General features: G+C 33.9%; 1 protein-coding gene across 1 annotated transcript in view; it reads right to left on the bottom strand.

The window, feature by feature from the left end:
* The window catches only part of LOC106670675 (clavesin-2-like), a 127,427-nt gene that overhangs the window by 20,786 nt on the left and 90,171 nt on the right, over positions 1 to 16,470 (bottom strand). The window contains exon 4 of the mRNA XM_024226034.1: positions 7,790 to 7,940. Within this exon, the coding sequence (XP_024081802.1) occupies positions 7,790 to 7,940 (151 nt within the window). The remainder of the gene's footprint in view (positions 1 to 7,789; positions 7,941 to 16,470) is intronic.

Genomic DNA, 16,470 nt, shown 5'->3' on the forward strand with positions numbered 1-16,470 from the left:
ATGAGATAGTTGGAAAGATTGTAACGTAGATTATTAATAGAACAAACAATTGGTCTAAGCGAAATATCTTCTTTGTGGATTTTAGGTAATCCGTATATTGAGGACATACCGCATTGTGAGTTTTAAAATTTACTTGTTTTTTGTCTATATGTTTATTTAAACAAATCTATTATCATATTTCCTATTTCCTTATTTTATAACCAAAGTCGGCTTATTTTATTGGTTTAGGTTTGGTTTTTATTTGTTTTTTCCTTTTTATTGTCTGGATGTTGAGAACGATGAACTTCTACAACCTATTTTTGTTTTCCTTTAATTTATATAAAGTTCGGGGCCATTTTTTTTCTTCATGGCTACCTTGATTAATAATAAACCTCTTTTTATATTACTTTTATAAAACATACTAAAAATAAACCAGCAGCAATGTGTAACTAAACTTCAGAGAATTTATAAACGACCCAACTTTTTTATCCTTATCACCTCACTACCGGCCTCGACCTTTACATGTTTTTCGTACATCGTTATGCAATCGCACTTTTCGGCTACCGTACTAGTGCTCGGTGAGTGACCAGAGATCATCCCGTTGTGTGAATAACAAATTTTCCAAAACCTAGGGTTCATTTCACCCGGAATTTTCCCCGTACGTTGCCCACATGATTTCTCCCTGAGAGCCTTCAGTCATGGGTTATATCAAGATTAGTGACCTGCGATAAAAATCGATATGAGTCAAGTATCGAGTATTTTCTTTCAATACCTAGTACTTTTGGTATCGAATATTGACTTTCGACACAAGTACTGTATCGAATACATTTGGCAGTATCGGAAAATACACTCAAATAGATTTTTCGTCGAGTGTTCAAATAATATTGAATTGTTATTTACCGTTCAAAACATATCTTTCATCAAACTGGGAATTGACTACCTATTGTGAAGAGCGCCTTCTAGCGGCGTATGTCAACAAAGTTAATCGAGATTTTTAATTGGTGGTTGGTAACTATGCTGATAATTCTGGCAACTCATCGAACATCGCACTTTCAATTTCAGTAATTTGTTATAAAATGTTTTTGTCTTCAAGTCCTTAAAATGTGTTCACCTTCCTTTTCTCGTAGGTACCTAATACCTAATCATGTCTCCTCCCAAAATTAAGGCTTGAGGTTACTTTACTAAAAAAACTGAATCGTGTAAACTCTGGGGAATACATTGGGAATACGTCTTATCTTTTTAAACGATTGATCAATTTTCTCAAAACTCGATAACGATAAAATTGCAATATCAATTATGTTGAAATGTGTTGGCAGTTTTTCCTTGCTCTTACCTACGTATCCACTGTATGAAAAAATACTTAAAAATGAAAAACTGCAATTTCTTGATTATTTTAACGCATGAGCGTATTTTAACCAAAGTCCACAATAGTAAGTTGATCATTTATGAATAAACGAAAAACTACTCATACGAGTAAGTACTCGTTAGTATGGAATAATTTCAGTCGATACTTGGAGTAGTATCGAATATTTCTTTCGATACCAGTATCGAGTACTGGTATCGAATATGTTCTGGTATCGCACATCACTAATCAAGATACTTTGTTTGGAGAATTTTATGGCTTCATTTTTTTAGAATGGGAGCTTTAATATTTATCTCCCACTTTTTGGTGAAGGGCTATACTTTCCTTTGGGTGATATATAAACATATTTACTTCCACTATCTTTGATGATATTTCACGATTTTATGGCATTTTGCATCATTGGATAGAGTGACTTCAAAATTTTTCCCTTTTTAATTGATATCAGGTCATATGCAAACACAAAACTTGACAAAACGCTGTGGTTTTTCATTTTTAAATAACTGAGGTTTTCATTTCCAGTATTTAAAAAGGTCGTACAAGATCAAAAGATTTTTTTTAAACTATTAATTCAACTTCTTGGTCATGATACGAAAAAAAGAAACGCAACCAATGCTGTTAAAAACACGAAATTCGGCCAAATAATAGTGCACAGGAGTAAATAATAAAAACTATGCAAAATGTGATTGTTAAATTTAATTGTGTACAGAAAATATATAGAAAAACTTCTACAAAGGAAACAAGATTTCGTATTAGTTATTTATGAATCAATGTCAAATAAATCGTGCAGTAGTTCAGAAATAGCATTTTTTAATGTGAAATGGAATCAATAATCAATTAACTTTATTGTTTTTGCGATTGTAGGGAACATGAGATAATAAAATTCTTTACATTGGGGTATTACGTAATCTCAATTTCTTTTCATGTTTTGATCCTAATACTATTAAATTCACTCAACGTAAATTAAGTAATTTCTCTATTTTTTAATATTTTGTTTTGTTTTATGATGTGCCATGCACGATATATAGTAGGATAGAATAAAAATCAGTTCTAAGTAAAGTAAACAAGTTTTAAAAAGTTGAATATCAAAAAAATAATTTATATTTTTTTCAGTGTGTGTATTTTCTCTTTCCTCTGAATTATAAGTTAATCCTTATTATAAGTTATCAGAATGAAATAAACCTGTTAGATTACGTTAATAATCTATGTTCGAAACCCAATATTCGTATTTCCATGTTTAATCATTGATAGCTCTTTGATCAAAACTGACTTTCTCTGCGTAATAAACGTTAGTTAAACTAAGTTATCGTTGAAGAGTAAATCTTCAATCTTGAAATATTTAAAAAAAAATTAAATTGATTTTAACGTGTTTTTTTAATGTCGTTATATTAACAATGAGATTCGTAGAATAGATTTATTTTATAATATGCCTAAACAGATAATTTGGAAGAAATTACCACAAAACAATACCAGAAGTAAATACTTATAATAGAAGCATAAGATTAATATTTTTAACTAAGGTATATTATTAGTAAGTAAACAATATCTCGGATGGACGATCGAAATAAAAAAATTGCGTAATATTATAACAAATAAAGAGATAAAATTTGTATTGGATTAAAACTTAACGTAATGGTTCAAGGTGAAAATCGATGATGTCAGACTGTTGACCTGTAAGCCAAAATTAATCACGGATTGTGAAAATCATTTTTACATTTTTGTCCATTCACAAATACACATATCTTTAAATTCAATATATATATATATATATATATATATATATATATATATATATATATATATATATGATATCCGAATTGAAAATTATAATCCACTTTAGAAGTAAAACATAAAAAAATAATTATGTTCAGATTGTAGAAATTATGTAAACTAACAATAATCTGTTTATAATCTTAAATGATAATATTGTTATTATTATTTTCAATAGGTTCTATATACATAAAATTTAAACTACATCTTGTTATGTATTCATACTCAATAGACGAACACAATTAAAAGGTTATCATACCGAATAATACGAAAATTCCCAGTCTCTTCCTCTCCCTTCCTTTAAATCATTCTCTCTCACTCTCGGTCTTTCTCTCATTCATATTTTGGACAATATTTTGTCTCAGAGATCCTAGTGTTTGTTATCTTCCGTACGGTTTTTTTCTAAGTTTCTTGAAATGGTAGTTTAATTTTTCCTTGTTGTTAAATATGTGTATTTGGAGGAATTTCTCTATGCTAAACTTCTCTCTCTCACTCTCTCTCTCTCTCTTTCTTTTTTCTTTCTCGCTCTCTTTCTCTCTATCTCTCTCTATCGATTTATCTATCTTACCTATCTATCGATCTCTCTTAACATAATTGAAAACTTTAAATAATGTATACATATTATTTTGTAAATGCAGGATGTATGTTAATTTAAAAACTGTCAAGAAACTCATACAAGCACAATAATATTGTTGTTAATTGTTCATCATCAATACTTTTATAGATGTTTTGAATGTATAATCTTCAATCTGAGCATATTTTCAAACTTTAATCTGAATTATTCGTTAAAATGAATATTTAATTAGTTGACATGAAGTTAACGGATTAACCGATGTTGAATCACACTAAGTAGGACCAAGACAGCAAATTGCGACACTTGGTGTATTTTATTTTAATCTGGACCAAAGGAAGTATAGCACTTTATCCCCCTTCCTTTAAGGAATTCTCTCCAGAACAACTTGAAACTTTATTAACCTTAATGGAAAGACGGAGTGTTCTCTTTTTAAAGAAAATTCGGTCAAATGGGATGAAAGTGGCCGCCTTTCTTTCTCCACAGTCTGTTAATGAAGTAAAGAAGATCAAAGTCCTCGATAATAGCATGCATTGACTTGGCTCCTTCAACGGAAAAACGCCTCAAATTACTTGTCGCTTTAACTTCAGGCCGGGCAGCCAATAAATAGAATGCTAACTCGGCATCATTAATTGACTGATTTAACCTAAACCTAAGGCGGTTAAAACTTCTCATGTTCTAAAATCTATGACATATCCTCCAGTGAGCAACTATGAGATAATTATAACGATTGTCTAAGTATTAAACTAAAGATTATATATCTAAAAATGAATTATATTAATAGTCTAAATATTATATTTTTCCGTAAGACCTCTCCGAACCTATGGATGCAATATTATAAAATTAAATTCCACGCAAAAAATAGTGGCACATTTACTAAAACACAAGTTTTGTTCGTGGGTGAGCGATTAGTAACACAGGGTACCATATGAAGTGTGGAAAGACGCGGGAAGGTGCATGACCGACTGAACTACGGGCATATTGCAAATCAACCCAGGGGAGCCCACTTAATGTGGAACTATGGTGACAATGGGTGGAACAGGGTGTACAAGGGGGGGGTACAGCCTGAAAAGGCGAGCCTCGTGTCCTCGTTCACTTCCTTTTCTCAATCCAGGTCCTTCGGCATATTTCCTTGAGACCTCTCCCAACGCTGCGGATGCTTTATCAGAAGCACAGGAGGGTTAGAGGAACCAGATCCTGTCTCCAAAGACGGGGGAGGGTGCATAACCATCTGTACTTTGGGGTGGTTAGAGATGGTTAGGGCCTTATGAGGCCTTATGAGAATCAAAAAATCCGATAAGGCCGAATAGGCTAAGTGCGGACGTTAAAGATCCTCATTGTCCTTTTTAGGACGATCGAGTATAAGGGAAGCAATGTACTTCGGGGTAGCAGAAATGTTCCAAAGTCCAACCTCTGCTATTGTACATGGGAACGGACTCGTATAAGCTTAGTGGCGATGCTCCTGACGCGAACTGAGAGAAGAGGCTGTTCTTCTATCTGTAACTTCCGCCCAAGCACTTGGGTATGACCTTCGTTGCAACCATGGAAGCGTATAGTTCATCAGGACTTCGCGGACGGAGTCCCTCGAATGCGTGAGAAGTGGGGGATGGGAACGGATAGTGGTCGGTGGTGCCTTTATGGGCGTCCTTTACCGAAGGCAGTTTTCTGTGAGGGGTAGTTAGCAATTTCACTGTAAACAAAACCGCGGCCGGAGCGGATCCGGAAATTCTTACGGCTGTAACACACATTCAGTCGTGAGCGGAGGTGCGTCATCTCTCATCTTGAGAATCAAAACGTCCGGCAAGGCCACGAGCCCGGTATGAACTCTAAGGATCCTCATTGTATTTTTAAGGACGACCGAGTATTTGGGCATATTGCAAAGTTCCATTCACATTAGTGCGACAAATGGGTAAAGGACTCGTCGGGGTGAGACCCCTGGCAGGTACTTTGAGTGAGCATGTTGGCTCAATAGTGCTGTTCAATCAGCTTCCTTTGTCGAAGGAAGAGTTCTTCTGTGGGGTGGCTAGCAATTCTACTTGAAACAAAACCGTGGCCGGAACGTTATCCGGAGGCCGCTATCGGGGCCCATCCACCCTGGGGAGACAGAGTTGCCTTCTCCGAGTAGGGTAGCATAGCTGGAATACCGGATAGACGGAAGTCAGTCCTTTGGCTTCATTTGCTATGCGGCACACGGTTGGGTGAACAATGTCGACCCTCTCCACGGAGGGGCAAGTGGGGAGGAAATTCGTCTTCTACACCGAACTTGCGAGTCTAACATACATCGTAAGCAGAAGTGTGTCGTCTCTCATCTTGAGAAACAAAACATCCGATAAGGCTACAAGCTAGATACGGACGAAAAAGATCCTCATGTCCGTTTCAGGGCTACGAGTAAATATGGAAAGAATGCCTACATATTATATCGTGGAAAGATGTAAGGCAATTTCAAATTAATTACAAAAACTGTTGATTATACATATTAATAACGTGTCAATATTGAATGCATAATAAATAATGATTTATTGTGCTCATAGTCATTACTCTTCCTACCCTCCTACCACGACTTTAAAGGATCTATTGTGAAAAGTAAAAAACTATATTAAAACCAAGGAATGTGAACTGTCTTTTAGAAATTAGAGACTACTTCTCTGTCATTACGTGAATTTTTTTACAATACTATATTCATTTCAAGTGTAAATTTCTTCCTTATCCTGAGTTAAATCACAGTTACACAAAACACATTCCGTTTATTATATCTATCTCCGCTAAAGACGAGTTTGCCTTCATTTTGACGAATTGTAATCAGGCGGTCATTTGACATATTTTAATCAAGACAAAAGAACATAGTTGATCCCTGGGATAATATAATCTTCAATATTTACATTTTATATGACTATATAAACTTGTTATATTTTGAGTGATATGAGTTAAAGCGTTTTTCTGTCCGTTTTGGACAGTAAATTGTTCGGTTTTTCTACAAAAAGGAGGCTAAATTTGGATGGAAGTATCTAATGAATCTTAGTCGAAGAGAAAAAGGTGAATATATTCTATCTCAGCAGGAAAAAATATACAGTTTAATTTTTATATTTTCTATGACCATCTAAACTTGTTATATTTTGAGTGATGTGAATTAAAGATTTTTTTCCACCCCTATTGAACTGAAATTTTGCGTAATTACTTATTAAAAATAAGGTCTTTCATCAATCAAAAATTTTGTTTTCGAAATGAAAAAAATAAATTTGTCACATTATTTAAAATAGTTGTGATTATTTTATCCTTTCAGACGAGGTATCCATCCTGCATGAGATTTTCTCACATGCAACATATTTTTTGATTTGTTTAATAGAAATTCTGATACAATTGTGTGTTGGCTCTGCTAATTTATCAACTATTTTCCTATCCGTCCTACTGTTCTACAGTGTTTTACTAATTTGATAATACATTCAGAATTATGTAGATTTTGTAAATAATTGAATATTTCTAAACTAAAAAACTTGTAATTCTTACAAGTCAATAATTTAATATTACAATTACATTGCACATACATCTTAATATTAAATTAGGGCCATGTCGTGTACAAAATTATACCATTATAAAAGGTGTTTTGTAATTAAATTGCCTATAATTGCAATCATGCAAAATAAATTATTTAATTTTTCATCATTAACATATACAATATTAAATTTATTTATTCATGCTAAAAACATTTTCGATACAGTTATTTATTAATCATTACCTATTTATTATCAAATTATACAATTTATAATATCCTTCGCAATAATATTATTTGTTTTTATTACGCTAACATTGCTTTTGTAATTGGGTTTGTTTTTTTGTGTTTGTTGATATTTTTTGTTTGGATGAGTAATTTTTATTATCATGTCAAATTATTCCATAAATACATTTAGCATTCAATTCATATTTAAATAATTTAGAAAGTAAAAGGCTTTTCGTAATCAAAATTAAAACGATTAGCCAATTAAATAGTTCAATTTGTCAATTTTCTACAATTGAGCTGAGATTTTGCAAATCGTCGTTGTGGCAACATATCAATCACATGCATTACAGTCTGTTAAATGTATCTTCGAACCCTACGAAATTGTGCTGAATACCTGGTATTAACACGCAAATCCTTCGTCCTTTGCGATCCAATCCTGGCAGGTTCCCGAAGTGATTCTGCTCGTAGACCTCGGGGTTTCTAGAAGGGTAGAGGAACTTGTACATATCCGGATAACGCGCTTTAAACTCGTAGAAATTCTTCAACTAAAACAAACAACAAAATAGAACATTAAAAATTGAGGAACTTGCGTCTCGGAAAATTTTTAAACACCTCATGCTAGACATTTTCCACCAACTGCGACCTTTGAACTTTGTGTTATCGACGCTTGTCCCTGTGACCCCGCGCGATCCGAAAACTGCACCATTGAGCATGCTCGTCCAAAGGCCGGAAGGTCCAAAACGGACACCAAGTACGTAACACATGTGGGCCGATTTGCGTCATTATTTCCTCCCAAAATAAGCGACAACGTGTCTAATTTAACCTCATCTATCACTTTCAGAAACTGAATTACTGGTTTTTCTTAAACGTCAATACTTGGGAGTGACGACCAAATAATGCTTTATTAGAAACAAGGCCAATGCTGGTATGACCAGAATGTGTTTTTGTTTCTGATCTCGTCGAAAGGGTTGACCTTTCATCAAGAAGCAGGATTTACAAGTGCTAACAATGTCTAACAGGTGCGATAATAATTTCAAAAAAATTGCTAAGTCCAAAACAAAACATTAAACGAATAACAAAGCAAAATTACAATGATCAAACCAATAAAGATAATTGTTAGGACACAATTCTACTATATAATTTAATTTAAAACGTACTTTGTACTATATTCTGTACTGTACTGTATATTCTATTTTATATTTGTTTTGTTCGGCTTTTTAAAATATGTGAAGACATACAGTTTCACAATTGCATACGTAATTTAACCATTATAAGAGAAAAGAAGTTCATGTAATACTGTACAAAAATGTTTAAAAAATACTAAATAAAACATAAATACTAAAAAGTTGGTTTTCGTTGGAGATGAATTATTTTACGATCCTCGCCCTATTTTTTGCACAAAGCCTTAAAAACATTTTCAAGCGTTTTAAACAATCTAGAGGGTATTAATTGTTTACACGTTTATACGTTTAAGTCATTAGAATATTGGAAGTCACATTATGATAAAATTATAACAAGAAGCATGAAATAATAGGGGTATTCACAATCTTTGTGTTAACCCTGTTAACTCTGTTAGGTGTTAGATCGAAAAAAAAAAATGCTGACGTAGATTGGTTAAAATCGGCGGGTTAGACGAGAGCCAATGTTAGGTGTTAGATCCATTAGAGTTCGTGGTCTAATTGAATTATCATTTTTCAATTAATTAATATTTATGGAAGGTATTGGTTGAGATAAACATTTCATTCCAGTATTTAACATTAAATACTTACGTAGTTAATAAATCAGAGAGTCCATTCCTAATAAGGTGTTGAAAGCAAATATTTCATTGACACATTTCACATAGAAAAATGAAATGGGACAGAACGAAATCAATAGTTACGTAAAACTCTAGCCAATTTTAATCCAATAATTTGAACATAAATGATTAATGAATTAATTGGTAGATTGAGGTTGTTTTACCATGCACAATTTGGATATGTTGGTTTTACTTTTTGATAGCTGGACAAGGATATCGGGTTAAGCATGTAGATTTCTATTTTTTTTGTCAAAAATGGGGGTAAGTATCTAGTAAGTAGATTTTGAGGTGGAGTCTGAAATAATATCTACCAAAATTCGAATTCACTTGAAGATCGATTGGTTGGCTTTGTGGAAACAGAAAACGGTTTGACCACCCGTATCTCGAGCTGTTTGGAAGTAATGCTCAAAAGACATCTCCAAACTTCGAAGGTGTTCACATAGGCTCCATTTTGTTTTTAATCAATTAACACAGGAAAGCTTTGTCTCTTCCTTCAACGGATTAAACACAACACTGGATATTTATTTTTAAGGCATTAGGGGTATTCGCGATCTTTGTGTTAACCCTGTTAGATCGTGTTAAAGCGAAAAAATGATGAACTTTTAAGAATCGGCTAGTTAACATTGCTCTATCTAACAGGAAAGGGCCAATGTTAGATGTTAGGTCGAAAATGTAGTGACATTGCTATCCGTTAGGGCGTAAGTAACCAACATGGCAGCCAATAATTTATCAGCTGTTTTTTGTTTACACGTATTGTTGTTCTTAAATATGCATTAATTAAATCAGACCAATACATTTCTTTTGTTAATTTCTGACCTGTCCTTATACTCTCATTCATACATCCCCTATCCTATAAAGTTGTAGGCTGTTAGACGTTTGGAATCAAATTAGGTATGTTGGCACGAATTGAAGCGTGTCATTTGTTAGCACTTTTCGAGTGCATAGATAGCATTTAGAATGAAGGAGTTAATCAATTTTCCTATTATATTAAATTCTGACATCTTACAATTTAACACAAAAGAAAACCAAATCAATCAACAACAAACCTTCAAGGACTCATAGCTATATTTTTGGTTCTACCTATCGCCACGCACAGCATTGCGGAAAAATTAACGTTTAGTATGCTAAGAAAAGAAGGGGGCGTTCACGATCTTACTAGACATTTCTCTGTTCGAGTTAACATCTTACAAAAATCGCGAATACCCCTAACCGTTAGGTAGGGTAGCTTCAATAAATGCTTCCTTCACCACCGATCCATCTTCGAATGGTTTCTTGTGTTTCGCCAATATATGAGATATTTTAAATGACGCGATCGTAGCAGCTTTTGATTGTTTGGCTGGTCTTGTGAACATGGATTGTTCTTTTTTCAAACAAGATATCAAATCACTTACTTTTCGTTTTCTTAATTCACTCTGTGGCGGAAAATCCTTTTCATAGTTTTTATGAACCGTTTTATGATGCCTCTCTAAGTTACCACGCTTAGGTATTGCAACTGACGCACGACAAATAACACAAATGCACTTATCCTTCACCATACAAAAGAAAAATTCTTCCTCCCAATCCTTATTAAAATGATACGTTTTAGATTTCACTGCACTAATTTTCCACTATTTAATAATAAACTTTGTATCGACGTAGTATCGCCATCAAGTTACAATTCAGAATGACTCCAATTCCTGCAGGCACAACATTTATATCGGCGTGAACGAAAGTCTCGAATGTTCCCGTCAAACGCGCCGCCCGAAACTAGACTGTACTGTCTCTCGTAGTCTAGAAACAACGCGGTTTTTCTTTGACAAGTGCCGCGCGTTCCTTTGATAAAGCCACCTTTTGCCGCAAGCAGTGTTATTTTATTACGTAATACATTTTTGTAGTTTAATTACCTACCTACTTATGAAAAAATTTTTTCTTCTCGAGATCTACTCAAAAAGCACTCGCGATCGACTGGTCGATCGCGATCGACCGTTTGAGCACCCCTGCCCTAACGTATACGAAATATGTTAACTATCCGGTACAATTTAAAAATCACAAACAAGTGGTTACGGTGTTGCTGCTGGGTGTTGGTCTGCTAGTCGGTGAACTCATGCTGAACCGACATTGGGCCACTTATCGGTCCGTTTGAGGAGTTCAACAACCCCGCGATTGAAGACGGACCCAATGCAGTTTCAGCATAAATTGTTGCATTCAACGGAGTTATAAAATAACCAGCATTTGGATTAAGAAAATATTATGCTTCGTATAACCGTTTTATTGAAGTTATTTCGAGTTATTCGAGTTTATACGTTCATTTTAATCACAACGTAATCTCCTTTCTTGTACTGATAGAGAACTAATAGAAAGTATAAGTTATGATTTCTGACGTTAATAAGAAGCAGAAAAACAATTTTAATCTTTCTAACTCGTGTTTTTTTTTAATATACTAATTTATTATGGAATTAATCCAAAAATGCTTTGAAGTCAAGAATCTGCTTTACGAGAAATTACAGTAAAGCAATAGCTAGTACAGTACAAAGATTAAACCTAAAGTTTCTATCATTTTATAAATTCATTTTCCCATCTTAAATTATTTGTTTAATTTAAGCAATTAATTAAGGTTTTTAGTTGAGATAAAAAAGTGAATGGCACGAGCGGGATTCGAACCGACGATCTTCGGCTTGATACGCCGCTACTCCCATCTCAACCACACCTTTTGAATTTTCCCTCCTTTTTGCCATTTTTCAAATGTCGTATAATCGGATTGGATTCTCGGCGACAAATGAAATAGCCACGGAGAGCTTTAGTGAGGTACACTTCATTTTAATTCATTCAATTCACTAATTTCGTGGTCCGCTTGACCAATTAATGTATTACAATTAATTAAGGTTTTTAGTGGAGATAAAAAAGTCAATGGCACGAGCGGGATTCGAACCCACGATCTTCGGCTTGATACGCCGCTGCTCTACCACTATCGCTACCCACTATCGTGACCTCGATCCACTGAGACACTAACTTCCCATCTCAACCCCACCTATTGAGTTTTCCCTCCTTTTTTCCATTTTTCAACTGTCGTGTAATCGGATTGGATTCTCGGCGACAAATGAAATGGCCACGGAGAGCTTTAGTGAAGTGTACTTCATTTTAAATAATTAAATTCACTAATTTCGTAGGACGCTTGACCAATTAATATATTACAATTATTAAAGTTTTTAGTTGAGATAAAAAAGTGAGTGGCACGAGCGGGATTCGAACCACGATCTTCGGCTTGATACGCCGCTACTCTACCACTTGAGCTATCGTGACTTCGACTTGAAAAAAGGCAAAAAGGAGGGAAAATTCAAAAGGTGGGGTTGAGATGGGAAGTTAGTGCCCGACAGGATCGAAGTCACGATAGCACAAGTGGTAGAGGAGCGGCGTATCAAGCCGAAGATCGTGGGTTCAAATCCTGCTCGTGCCATTCACTATTTTATCTCAACAAAAAACCTCAATTAATTGTAATATATTAATTGATCAAGGGGACTACGAAATTAGTGAATTTAAGCAATGTTTATAAATCCATCTCAATAAAGATCGAAACGTTGTCACGATAAGAAAATGTTTTTCTAAGCCTACATCACACCAGACCGCATCTCACGATCTTTAAATAATAATAAGCAATAGCGTTATTACTGTTTATATCTGAACATTTCATCCAATTGATCAATGGATAGACATGTACGTTTATAGCAGAGCAGTTTTCATTATATAAGTAATTATAAAATTAGCAATTACATTATTTATCCAGGTTTATGAGGAAGTACAAAATACATACTAACCTTATTTATATAAATTGTTTTAAAACATATTTGCACATATGTATGTACAAATGTGAATAGAGTTATTTGATAAAGTATCATTGTGGTATGTAATCTTTTGTCCTTTTTGACCCATATTTTTTAAAACTTTATGGCACTTATTAAAATGTTTGATATTTTCTCTTCATTTTTTACAAAACCCGATATTTTGGAAAAGTCGACCCCATTGACTGCTCGCACAATCTCCCGATTCGATCTGATAAATTATCGCGAATTTTTCCTCAAAAGAAACTAAGGTCGTGCTTTTTAATTTTTTTTTAAATTTAGAGATTTTTTTAAAGACATTTTGAGTTAAAAGGGGGGAGAAGGATCTTTCCTAGAATCATTGGCAGCTGGGGTTCCTTTTCGGTGCTGCCCTCTATTATCGATAGATCGTTATAAACTGTTCCCTATGTTTTTCTTTATGATATTTCACGGGACCGAAGATTTTGTACGTTATGAGCGGCCGTTCCTTAAATCCAGCATCGTTATAAACAATTTATATTGTACACGAAGAAATAAAAAGAAAGTATAAATTTAGTTTAAAATTATTGACCCTTGTTGTATCTTCAGCAAATGTCAACCACTTTCATACTAAGTTAACAAATAATTTATGCGACTTAACATTAATGATAATCTAAAAAACGCCATTAGAATTTCAGCTTTGTTCAGTTCTATTCTCGAAATAGAAGTGTGACTTATTTAACTCCGATTGTATCAAATTTACAACAGCTTAAGTATTAATGTTTGACATCGGGTAGGGATGAGGTGTAAAATAGGAAATCCTAATTTAGCTATGGCCGGTCGATTTTATCTTCAGTTTGTCCACCGTTTCACATTGGAAACGTTGAAGCGGCTCTACTAATATGCTCTAGATTAATGTCCCATCATCAAGTCCTGGAAGTTTCACCCCTCTGTAATTTGGGCGCCGTTGTTATTTCGGGGTGTAAAATTAGTTCGCGGAGATTTCCAACACCACGAACTCTGCTATGGCAACTCTTCGTCATAGTGGGGTCGACTACATATTCAACGTTAAACATTATAAATCAAGCCTAACGCCGTTGAATTCAGCAACTAGTGACATAATTATATGTTATGGAAGTGTGTGTTGTCAAAAGGATATTAATGAGTGGAAAACGTTCACGTTGAAACTGACGGGATTGACAAGTTTAAGGCGAATATTTATCACGTCAGAGAAATAACACGTGAAAGTAACCTACATACTATTTTATTATGTACAGCTGTTATGCTGCCCCCAAAATTCCATTTGCAAACTTTTTATTCATATTCTAATTAAAACCAACATCGTCTTGATTGGATCATATCAAATTTGTTGGTTTTCATTTGTTGATCATATGTTTGCAAATCAAAAATTATTTTTAGACTGTATACACTTCAAATAGGATAAAATATAACTTCATGACTTATTTCAAACCCATGCTACCATTTGAATCCCATCATTAATTTTTCTTTTGAAATGACCTATTTGTCATTTATCAAAAGCATCTCCGTGTTATTCAAGTTTTTAATGGCCTGCTGATGAGAATATTAAGTTGGAACCGTTCTGTGAAGTATACGAGCACAAATAAAAACGTTTTAAAACGTAAAAATATCGATTTTAGGCTTTTTCAACTAAATTAGTTAACCGACAATTGAAATAAAACGTTTAAATAATTTTTGTTAATTATTTTAGAATAATTAATTAATTAATTGGTCAAGCGGACCACGAAATTAGTGAATTTAACAATGGAATGTTACAGACTTGGGATGATCTCCACTTACCAATTAAACTTTTATGGTGATTAGCTCACTAGGTACTAAGCAGTAAATAAATAAAAATACAATTCAAGTATAATTTGAAAATAAATATGTTTATAGATTGGATACCAAAATTTTTTTGTTACCATTTTCGAGACACAGATTTTGCGTTCCCGAGAAGTAAGGTTCGGTTTTGTTAAATTCGGAATGGATACGACTAGGGTTAGAGATAGTTAGGTTAGCGTAGGGTTAGGGTTCGCAACAAGGATTGCCATAAAGATTCCAAAAAAAGACCAAACTTTATTTTTGTTCATAAAATGTTTGCCTAAATTCATTGCTATAATACATGTCACGATTTTTAAAAAATAAAACTGCACAATTTCCGCCAGATATTGCCGACATGTCCTTATTTAGGAAATGTGTTTATAACAATAAAGTCTTGTCGTTGAACGATCATTCTCATGGTGTTACAAAACTATAAATAACCACCCAAATGAAATGATGAAATTTATGAAATACGTTTAATTACTCTCCATTAACTCGAGGTTAATCTCGCACGCTTAGCTTTGAAATCTGCAAATGGGAAAAGGAAATCTAAGATAGAAAAGGTTATTTATGTTGCCTAATTGAAAATAAACCAATTCAAGGCCAGTGGTTTAAACCGATTGTTTATGAAACGTCTACAACATTACGATACACAGCTGGAAAGTGCGACGCCCGTTTGGAAATCAGTCAAGGCCACTGCTGATTTGGCAAGAAATAATGGAGTTCTTCATCCATTCGGTGTTTGTTAAAATAGTTATTACTTTGATCAATTTTGAAAAAAAAATTATTTAAAGATAAATAATCGTAGAAAGTATGTGTTTGTTTAATTCCGTACAGAGTCAATTTTGACAATCTTCATTTAATTTGGTTTAAAAAAATCGTATCAGCTAAAATAATAACGTACAATAAGTCAGGTTCATGTGGTGAAATAAAGATTTAATTACCTTCATCAGTGCCTTTAATGGATCAAGGTATTTTTGTACGCAACAGCAAACCCCTCAGGGTGCCGGTGTTTAAAAAAAAAGCCCATTTGTAAGTATGTAGAGTTCGAATGCAGGGCCGCTGGATTCGAACCCGGGACCTTTACCTTACAGTGATGAGGGCCATATTAACGATAGGGCCGTCATCGATGCCCATCAAGATATTAATTTGTCACATTGGATCGTCATTAATTATTTATTAATTTAAAACAGTTCATTCGTTCAAAATGAGATCATTCAATTCCTACGGGATCACCGGAATATCAGTTTGATTGGTTGTCTTAATTGATAATTGAGGACTTTTTTTTAATGGAAGTTAACAATATAATATTTTACCAGTATGATTATATGTAGTTTGTGGTACATAGTCTCGACTACTCGACTAGCAGATAAAAATTTTACGATATGCTTGCCTGATTTTTTTTTGCCGCTGGATTCGAACCCGGAACCTTTACCTTACAGTCATGAGCGCCGTATCAATGCGTAAACCGTTGGGGCCACCGACGCTCCCTCTTAGGAGATTGTTATTTTTCTAAGAACTTGACTCAATTTTTCATAATTTCTGGTTTAACCGTGCAGATACAAAAATTATGAATTTACGTTATTTTAATTACACTGGTTTTACTTAAATTTTTTTTTTCTCTTTTCAGTTTAAATGTCGGTAGATGTATATACTTTTGCAGCTACA

The sequence above is a fragment of the Cimex lectularius genome, unplaced genomic scaffold (genome assembly GCF_000648675.2).
Source record: "Cimex lectularius strain Harlan isolate CLEC.00 unplaced genomic scaffold, Clec_2.1 scaffold58, whole genome shotgun sequence".
Taxonomy (NCBI): Eukaryota; Metazoa; Arthropoda; class Insecta; order Hemiptera; family Cimicidae; genus Cimex; species Cimex lectularius.